Source organism: Leptonotus elevatus, chromosome 5, assembly GCF_054856555.1.
Source record: "Leptonotus elevatus isolate MCC_2025b chromosome 5, RoL_Lele_1.0, whole genome shotgun sequence".
Taxonomy (NCBI): domain Eukaryota; kingdom Metazoa; phylum Chordata; class Actinopteri; order Syngnathiformes; family Syngnathidae; genus Leptonotus; species Leptonotus elevatus.
Window position 1 is genome coordinate 5,305,694 of NC_141243.1, and position 10,833 is coordinate 5,316,526.

Genomic DNA, 10,833 nt, shown 5'->3' on the forward strand with positions numbered 1-10,833 from the left:
TGTTATGGGTACATATCTGCAGCATGTCTTTTGGACGCTCTATTGAAATCGTTTTGTCCAGCATGTAAACGTAAACTATGTCCTCAAACGACAAAGGATGCTGATGTGATTGATTGTGAGCGTCGACGATAAATATATATTTTTTCTCTCTCTCTCTCTCTCTCTCTCTCTCTCTCTCTCTCTCTCTCTCTCTCTCTCTCTCTCTCTCTCTCTCTCTCTCTCTCTCTCTCTCTCTCTCTCTTTCTCTCTCTCTCTCTCACATTTGTGGGCTCATATCTTCGATTCTCCGGTGGAAAAAAAAGGTGCCAAGTGCTTGTCAACAAGTGCTGACAATGATGCGGTGGAGGTGAGGGGAGGTCAAGCCGCGAGCACAAAAGATGTGCTGAAGACAAGCAGAGCACAAAGATATGAAGAGGACGTCTTCTGATGCGGCGCAGCGCAGCGAACAACGTCATGTTGCAACGGGATGATTTATGTTTGTCGTGCACGCCTATAAAACTCATTTGTTAAAAGAGTTGTGTTGAACGCAGCTTTGAGGAACATGCCATTTGTAAACGTTCAGAACAAAAAGGTAACGCTGCCAAAGCAATACAGTGTTCCCTCGCGACAATATGGTTTGAACATTGAAAAAAATGAAAACGCCTCAATGAGAAAAGTGCATAAACTGCGTGGTGAGAGGTTTTAGAGCCTTAAAACATTTAGAATAGATAGCTAACTGCTTTGCGGATTTTATTTATTGCGAATATTTTTGGGAACCAAAGCTCAGCGGAAAACGAGGGAACACTGTATACCAGATTCGCAATGCCGCTATTTAGCGGATTTTTATCGTAAGGCTAAAAATCTATTTTGAGCTAATGTGCGTAGAAAGCGGGTGCAATTCCACTTTGCACCACAAGATGGTGGTGGCACGCTTATTCAGTTTGAGACAGATTACATTTGAAAGAAGAAGAACTGTTGGAGTAAATCAGACAATGTTATGTTACTTTCAGTATTAGTGATCGCATGACACATTGATTATACACATTATGTTTTGCTAAAAATTGTTTTATTCACATGTTAATCACACTTTGTTTTGATCAAGCATTTTAGAGGGACATTTAATCATTCATTTTCAAGTACAAATCAAGTTTATTTACAGATCAGCAACGGTCAGGCCGACCAGTAATATCGATCAGCAATAGTCACACTTTAAGTTTGTTTAAGATAATACACATGTACACTGACCAGTAAAATCCATCAGCGGATTTTACTCAATATATATATATATAATAATACAATAGGATGATTACAAGGTCATTGTGAACTTGTGATATGATATTTAGCAGTGAGAAATCATGAGATGCAGACTTGGCCAGAAAAGGGAAAAAACAAACTCCCTTTTGGCACAAATAGATTAGGAGTTAGGAACTTGTACTCTGATTGAATTCTGGAGATAAAAGTAGATCAACTTTGACAGACCTTGTGTCCAGTCATTCTTTATCCTCTTTGGGTCCAAAACCAACACGCACCTCGGGTGAGTGAATGAATGCTATTTAAACAATTAAAATATAACTTTTGAGCATAAGAGCAAATAAACGCAGATTTCCAACACAACCAACCCGGAAGTCGTGTTTTTCAGCATAGCCTAGTTTGTGTAATCCTGCTTTTTAACTCATTCACTGCCATTGACGGCTAGAGACGTCAAAAATTCATTGGGAATATTTCTACTAAAATGTGTTTTCCACTTTTGCTAACAAGAGTATGAAAACCTAGAAAAAATTTATTGTACATTCAGAACAGATATAAAATTGGTGATTAATCGTTAATTTACTAGTAAAGTCACGCGATTAATTACAATTTAAAATATTTAATCGCCTGACGCCCCTAATTTTAAAAAAATTATAAAAAATAATACGATTAACATTTTTATTCGTAATTAATCGCATGACTTCAATAGTTGACTCAAGATTAATCACAAATTTTATATCTGTGATAAATGTAAAATATATATTTTTTTCTAGGTTTTCATAAAAAATTCAATGAAATTAAAAAAAAAAGTTTAAACTAATAGAAAAAGTTCACATGAATTTTGGACGTCTATAGTCGTCAATGGCAGTGAATGAGTTAATAATAATAATAATAATAATAATAATTAGTTTTTTTAAGTGATGGTTAGGTTAATTTTATAATGTCTTCCGTATAAGTAGTGATGATGGAATTAGTTTAATGTAAACAGAGATATATATGAAATGGGTTTAAATGAGTGCTATCAAAGTGAAATTGTTAACTAATTAATTAATCATGAAAAATTATCATATTAATCATGTATTAATGCAGATTAATCACACTATTAATTTTGACTGCAGATGATCCTTTAGCTGGCAGCTAAATGTTTGCGTAAAACATTCAGAATATTTGTTCATGTCAAAGTAATTAACTGAAAAATAAATGTTTTTGAAGATGTCTCATAACATGAAATGTAAAAAAAAAAAAAACACACACACATAACAGGTGCGCTTTAAATTTGGTGGGCAAGAAATGTTAAATCATATTTAAAAAAAATACTTTCTAATTAAGCGATTAATCGTGATTAGTCAAAACTCTGAGATGTGATTAGTCTGATAAAAAAATGTAATCGTTTGACAGCTCTCGTTTAAATGTGTTTGTATGCAATGCAAGAACTGATAGGAACATACAAACTCCGAACAAGTGACAGTAAAATGCGAACCACTCGGCCATATGACGTCATTCGTTTGTTAATTTTTTTTTGTTATTAATGTAACTGGGTGGATCAAATACTCTTGTGGGCTATATGTAGTTACACGCCCGTTTTTTCGAGAGTTGAGAAGAGTAACACTGACTGTGTTCACGTTCCAAGTTTTGGGTCAGAATCTAAAAAAAAAACCCATCCTAACAAACATTTCCTGACTTGAAATAAACATCAGAGTTATCCAGGCTGGTGCGCCAATATTACAGACGAGAGTTTATGCGGCGTTGCTCTGCAATGAGCGATTCTCCTTATTGCGAGCCAGCGTAACCTCACAATGGTGCAGAAGTTGTTATAATAAGGTCACATCACAGCATAACGTTGCCTAACGCTGACATGTTATCACTCTTTGTGCATCAGATGAGTTGCTCGTTCGTCTGCTGCTGTGCTGCTGAGGAGGCGTGAGATAAACGACCGAGTCCCACACATCTTCCTCTGTGTGCAGGCACGTGCTGCTGCAAGTTGCTGGACTTCTTGAAAAAAAGGAGGTCAACCGGAGATATTGTACACGCTCCGCATCAACAATGCTCCGCGCCGAGATGAGTTGATAACCTAAAGCGAGAAAAGGCGTCATCGCTGTGGGAAATGTCGCGTGATAACGCGATAGCTCATTTGAATGCGGTGGGCAGCGGCTAATCCGTTCCGTGACGCCGGTTGATTTCCAAGTTGTTCTAATTCCAAAACAGCCTTTCCCATATGGAAGGGAATTACATGTTGCGTATTCAAAACATTCGCATTATTTTGCCAGTCAGCAAGCTTAATACTCACACATAATATAAATCACCATCGATGAATTAAAATTAGCGCCAGCCTTGCACGCTTTTAACGGATATAACAGCACAAATGGTGCATGTAAGAAAGTAGAGGGATCTTTATTGACTGCGAAAAACAAGTAATACTACCGCAACTAACTGAACAGTCGTGGCCATCTTCTTCATTTATATCCATATATGTACGTTATACTGCCCCTGGTGGCCAAGGTGTGCAGAGGTATGTATGGGTGGATGGATGGATAGATGGATGGATGGATGCAGGGATGATGGGGAAGGATGGCTGGGTGGATGGATGGATGGACAGTCGTGGTCATCTTCTTCATTTATATCCATATATGTACATTATACTGCCCCCTGGTGGTCAAGGTGTGCAGAGGTATGTATGTATGTATGTATGTATGGATGGATGGATTATTGAGAGAAGTATGGTTGAATGGATGGATGGATGAATGGATGGATGGCTAGACAGTCGTGGCCATCTTCTTTATTTATATCCATATATGTACATTATACTGCCCCCTGGTGGCCAAGGTGTGCAGAGATATGTATGTATGTATGTAGGTATGTATTTATGTATGTATGTATGGATGGATGATTGAGAGAAGTATGGTTGAGTGGATGGAGGGATGGTCAGTCGTGGCCATCTTCTTCATTTATATCCATATATGTACATTATACTGCCCCCTGGTGGCCAAAGTGTGCGGAGGTATGTATGTATGTATGGATGGATGGATGGATGGATTATTGAGAGAAGTATGGTTGGGTGGATGGAGGGATGCAAAAAAATCAAGTAAAAGCAACACAAAAAAATTGCCCTCTCAAATGAAAACTCCCTCGTGCAGATTCTCCTGTAACTTGTCGCAAGTGTTGGCACAAGAGTCAGAGTGGATGTCAATGATTTCATATCGCCTTCCTGTAGTCTCTATAATGTGCAGGTTTCCCGATACTTTTTTTTGCCTATGCAGTGCCGGTATCTGGATGACACGGTTGATGATGACTACGCTTCTAATAAAAAAGATGAATGCATCTTTTTTTTTTTTTTCCCCCTCCCGATGGCCGCCGTGATGAATAAGGCTTTTTTTTTTCTTTTTTTTCCTCCTCCTTCCTTTTTCTCAATTAGTAGTGGAGCGAGCAGGAGCCGGTCCTTGAAGGCAGCTCCGTGATTGGCGCAGGCGTCCAGCTCGTGGCGTTGCGAGCTCCTATATAAAGACGAGCAGGCTGAAGCTCCCACTGAGCATCGGTGCCGTCCGCCTGTCATGCGAGTCCAAAGCACAGTGAGGAGTAGAGCAGCCTTGTAAAAGAGCAGCCTCACTCCCCCCCTTTCATTCCTTCCCATTTAGCCCTTTTTTTCTTTTTTTTTTCTTCTTCCCCATTTTAATTTCATTTGAAGTATTTGGTGAATGAATCCCCCGCGGAGGCTCGGCCGTCTCTTTGCGATCACTTGTGACATCTTCGCCGCCGGGAAGACGATGCCTCTGAGGACGGGACTTTTCCTCCTGATGCTGCTCAACGCATCTGCATACGAGCTGGATCACAACGAGTCCTATTCGTCCAGGAGAGCACGCTTCTCGGCCAACAGCCCCAGTAAGTAGCACACGCATGCTTGTGCACATCTATCTCTCCTTTACTGTGCGCGTGCCAGCCGTTGCCTCGCTTGCTCACATGCAACATCTCTTCTCTCATTATGATCATTTTTTGGCCTGTGCAGCCGTTTTGCAGTGCAATGAACAGTGCATGTTGTTATTATTATTATTATTATTTTTTTTTTTAATGACTTGGTTGCCGGTGTCCAGCCGGCAACAGATGAGACCTGCTAGTGCTGCATCGCTCCCTCACTAATATTGTGCATTAGTATTAAACAATGAAAAGCTGCCTCTTAATTCAATTTGAAAATAAAATGTGGCCTCATAAGCATGAAATGCATTCTTACGGTGTGGATTTTGCACTAATTAGGTGTAACATGGGTGGACAATATACGGCCAGGGAGCATTCATTAGGCTGACTGTGAAATTAAAAAATAAATCAATCAATCAAAATCAAGCAAGCCACAAGTGCACATGCAAAAATACACGTTTGTCCAATTCTTGCGGCATATTTAGTTGTGGCCATTCAATGACGAGACGGAAAGCAGGAAACAATATCAAGGGCCAAAAAAGGGTCCACATCCCACCCTGGACAGGTCGCCAGGCAATCAGGGCACTTTAGACAAACATTCACACCTGTGCATGTTATTGGTATGTTGACAAAACTCACACCTCCACAGAAAAAATCCCAAAATGGAATCCAAACTCCCCACAGGGAGCCTGAGATTCAAACCCAGAACCTCGACTGCTGTGAGGCAGATGTACTATCCACTTGTCACCACGCCGCCCTTTAAACCTTGACATCCAAATGCCAAAAGACTAACAGCAACCTTTGCATCGGATATGTCATATTCATCATATCATATGAGCCTCTACCAAATGGCTAAAACATGTCACGAAAAGTTGTTTTGAATGGAATTGATGAAAAATTCATGACAATTAACTATTTCTAATCTCAGCTCATCTGTGCAGCAGCTTCAGCACACCTCAATCCGAGATTTACAATAAAAAAATGTGCTATAAATGCAAAATCGGACCTTTAAAAAATGGGCTACCAAACTGTTGGCGTCTGTGGTCAAAGCGTCGATGGTTCTTCAAACTGAAGATTTGCTTTCTTAATGTGCTCGACTGATTGCTCAAGTGGGTAGCTAAAGGTTGACCAAAGACTCTATTGGTGCGTTCAAATGATGTGTGAATGGTTGTTTTAAATAGGGATGGCCGCTATCAGAATTTCAAGGTACTACAATTAATATTATGCAATTTTAAGGAAAATGCTATATTAGCATATACAGGTCTCTCTCCTTTTTTTTTTTTTACAATTAATCTGTCATTGTTTTATGGCGGGGTATTTTACGTATGAGTGGTATCGGTACTGGGTATCGGTATTGGTGATTAAGCGTTCAGTACTCGTCCTGGTATCGGTCTGAAAAAAAAAGTCGTATCTTGAAATGTCCAGTCCAGCTCACTCGTAATGAGGACAAGCGTCTTAGAAAAATGAATGAATGGATGATGTCTCTTTTGTCTCTTTGTGTGCATATCCGTGCTTCGTCACAAACGTCGACTTGCTTCCATTCTGTCGTGATCCACGTTTGCCCGGACTGTGGCGTGTGGCGACTCTCAAGTCAGGAATACTGAAGTGGTCGGAGTCCTAAAATGTGGCTCGGCAATTGCCAGTTGGTGCAAAAAATAATTGAAGACAGAGGCTGGTGGCAGGGGAGCGTGCGCGCGCGCGCGCGCGCGCGCGCGCGCGCGTGCGTGTGTGTGTGTGAGTTTATGCGTGTCGAAAGGCACGCCAACAATTCTCAGGAAACTCTTCGGTATTTCGGTTGCCGTCGGTCCAAAAAGCTCTGCTGCGAAATATAGGTCCCGCCAAGGGAAAAGCCAAGCGGCGCCAAAAAGTGTGGGAGCCTCTGGGAGCTGTAAGGTGTCCAATCTCCAGTTTTGCCCCTCGCGGCTGCACGTCCTTTTTGTCAAAGCGCCGCAGCGTGATGGAGTGAATATTCTCCTTTGCCGGCCGCATTTTTTGTCGCCCAGAGCCTGGCAACCGTAGTGAGAGTGTGCAGTGGGAGCTACTGTTGGCTTGCGCCGCTGATGGATCATCATCATGGTCTCTGTGCCCACAGCAGATGTGGCACGCTGTCTCAACAGTGCCCTCCAAGTTGGCTGCGGGGCCTTCGCCTGCCTGGAAAACTCGACGTGCGACACAGATGGCATGCATGACATCTGCAAGTCCTTCCTGTACAGTGCTGCTAAATTTGACACTCAGGTATACGCTTACACTCCCTCCCATTGACGCCTTTGAAAGTAAACAGTGCGCTGCTGGTGCCTTGACTTACGACTTGCCGTTCAGTGGCCCTGCACTGTAAAATCTTCATATATAAAAACCGAATCAAAAAGAGAATGGAGAGGAAAAAACTGGATCCATGAGTTGTAATTAAGGCCAAAGTCACACACGCACACAAAATGTAGTCCAGTGGTTACTTGGCTTTTACATTTTTTTTTTTTTTAGAATGACCCGCATTAAAATACAGCAAAGACCAAAGTAGTCATTAAAAGAGAGAGGTCATATTCCTAAAAAGCAGTGTCGGGCAGCTTTCAGGTCATTTAAGTGACCTAATCCACCACTCATTGACATCATCACGTCATTAAACAACAACAAAAAGGCGCTGAAACCGTGCAGATGAAAACTATTACTAAAGTATGAAACAGTCACTTTTATCTTCCGTTATCACCTCCATATCTTTACACTACATAGCAGTTCACGATCACTATTTTATCAACATGAAAACTAAAATAAACATGCTAATGCAGACGTAGCAGCCTGGCAGTGTAAGCTAGCTGCTAGCTGTTAGCTAACTGATGCATACCTCTGTAAAAGTGCCTCCAAAAAAAAAAATCACTTCCTGGAATGAAACTTGCCAGCCAGTAACTGTTGGTTGACCTCGTATCATAAAATTCCGTTTTTCTTCAAAAGCGCACCTTGAAAAATGAATTTTTAATCATTTCTGACATCATCAAGCTTCAATCAAAGGTACAAACATAGCTGAACTAGAATCAGAAGTCCTTGGGCAAATTACATTGACGTGGCAACAGAAGCTGAAATCTGATTGGTCAACAGTCAGACACACGTTAAAAAATGAAGACAAAAACGTTTGTAAATACATTATTATCATTTCATCAAGGCGTTTTTGGCTAGCAGTGAAAACCTTGAAGGCCCTGAATGTGTGACACTGCTAAAATATTACATGAACATTAAAACTGTGTTTAAAGATAGGTAAATAAAAAACTGTACTTAATGATTCTATAATAAAAATTTTAAAAAACACACACATAAAAGTTAAAAGCTGATTCCTTTACACACCACTAGAGGGAGCCTGCGTAAAGCTACGTACCGCACTTTGAGAATCGCCGCTACGTTCTCTCTTCGTGTGCCTTTCAGTGTGTGACATGCAGCCCTCCTGCGACTCCCTTGTCCCTCAACAAGTCAGACCTCTCTTTTAAAGTCACACGCATTCAGTCACAGATACTTCAGTACTGTGGGAGATGAGGATAGTGACCCCAAGTGGACCGAAATAACATTGTTTTTCCTCTACAGGGTAAAGCATTCGTGAAAGAGAGCCTTAAGTGCATTGCCAATGGCATCACCTCCAAGGTGTTCCCCACCATCCGCCGCTGCTCCACATTCCAAAGAATGATATCCGAAGTCCAGGAGGAGTGCTACAGCAAGCTGGATATTTGCACCATTGCCCGGACCAATCCCGACGCCATTGGCGAGGTGGCCCAGCTGCCGAGCCACTTCCCAAATAGGTGAGTCCCCCCCCCCCCCACCCCAACCCCCCGCTCCACCATATGGCCCAATCAATGTCAACGAATGCCACACGTATGGACTTTATTGTATTTCCACTTTTATATTTGACTTTAATTTGAACGTTTGGACGTTTGAGACGTTATTCACTCAACCAGATGATCTGGGTTCGAGTCTCAGTTTTGTATTTTTTTGGCTATTGAACAAGGCCGATAGAGGTCGCTAAACTACAATACGGGAGGGACACTTGCTGGTATTTTGGTGCATGGTAAAACTATATTGTTGGAGGACTTGGTTTATATCACAATTTACTTTTTTAGTTACATTCATTAGCCGCATAAGCCTCATTAACCAACACAGCTTAAAAATGGACACAATAACACAAAATGAGTCCTACTTACGGACACACATGGCGCTCACTAAGCTAGCAAAGCACCAAACTCAGCCTAGCATGCTAATTTAGCACATAGCAGGTTGGTATCACACAGACTTAGCTTTGGCAGCGTAACATTTGTACACAGACAAAACATCAACTTACTTTTCAACAGACACTGGGAGAAGATGATACATGAAATTACGTTAGCTCTACTGATATCTGCGTTAGTCTCAGTATTGTAACTTATCGCTCTCCAAACAAACAAGCAAGTCATTCGTACATATTCAAAAACGTTATTGTTTACTTCTTTGTGTCTCTCCGCTGTATTAGAATGTGTCGCTTACCTCCTATCAGGTCGTATTTGTGTTTCACCTTTATGTTATTTTCGTTTCGCTCAGACTATAGGTTGCGATTGCCGTAATGGCGTCTTGTTCATTTATATTGGCTTACAGGGTAGTTTTTCCTCGATTGGTCTTTAAAGCATTCTGGTGATCTGTTACAGTGGGATACTCACGAGTTAAAACGGTAGTCATATTAGACACGTTACCGGCATCAGCGCTGATTAGACACCGATAGGCCGTGTGTGCCCTACTTAGCGCTCTTGTTTGGAGAGTCCTCTCCACAAAAGTAGCATAGAGTTCTGCTGTTGGTTCAGCAAATATAAATGTTGTACGCCGGATGCCCCTTTGACCTGGATTTATGTAGCATACCAGATGGCTCACGTTGTATTCACTTGCATGTTTTGGTTACCATCTGCTCAATGCAGCCGGGAATTTGAATTCAACGGCGCGTCTTGTTTGTCGGAGTGCATACGAAGAGGAATCGGGGTGGGAAGGGTGCACATTTGGACGGCTTTGAGCAGTGAAAAGTGTTTTTGTGGCCTCAGGTTCTACGGGAGGCTGCTGCAGAGCCTGATGGACTGTGACGAGGACACGGTGGAGCGCGTCAGGGCCAGCATGGTGTCTCGGATGGGCCCGGAGATGACCATGCTCATACAGCTCCTGCAGAACAAGCCGTGCGCGTCCACGGCCGGCGCGGTCGCGGCGGTCGCGGCCGCCCCGACCGGAGCGGAGGCCCGCGGGAGCTGGCGCTGGTCCGTGGGCCCCCATATGTACAAGATCCAGCCGAATCTGCGGAACAGAGACGCTGCCAGTCATTTTGGCAAAAAGCGCTCAGCCAGTGACAGCTCCTAACTTCTTCTTTGCACTCCAAGTCCGAATCGCTCCTCTATTCCCTCGGGGTGAACACATTCATTCCTCCACTCGACTGGAAGTTACACAAATATGCACCTCAAGGGAATGCCGGACCGCCCCTAGAGTTGAGTTGATTGTTGCTATATTGTATATCCTACGTTTAAGGCTTGAGAAACCGTCTCCCTCAACCGCCCCCCCCCCAAGCCCCCACTTCCATCCATCATTCCCGCAGCCTTGCTCACTTTCATCTTCTACAGGTGAGCTGAATCCTTAAAAGGTCTTAATGCCAAGCACAAAAAAAAGAAAGAAGAAGAAACAGCCATAGTGGTTTCATATCTCGAGTGTAGGGGTTCTCAA

The 10,833-nt window shown here is 42.3% G+C and overlaps 1 protein-coding gene across 2 annotated transcripts; it reads left to right on the top strand.

Moving 5' to 3' along the window:
* Nucleotides 1–4,770: 4,770 nt before the first annotated feature.
* On the top strand, nt 4,771–10,556 carry stc1 (stanniocalcin 1). Of its 2 annotated transcripts, none has more exons than XM_086077183.1 (4): nt 4,771–5,103; nt 7,226–7,368; nt 8,698–8,909; nt 10,170–10,556. In XM_086077183.1, exons 1-4 carry the CDS (start codon nt 4,920–4,922, stop codon nt 10,474–10,476), a joined length of 846 nt encoding a protein of 281 aa, XP_085933309.1. In that variant the 5' UTR covers nt 4,771–4,919; the 3' UTR covers nt 10,477–10,556. The 2 variants fall into 2 exon arrangements, with proteins under 2 accessions (XP_085933309.1, XP_085933310.1); XM_086077184.1 differs by having other exon boundaries at nt 7,229–7,368.
* The last annotated feature ends 277 nt before the right edge of the window (nt 10,557–10,833 follow it).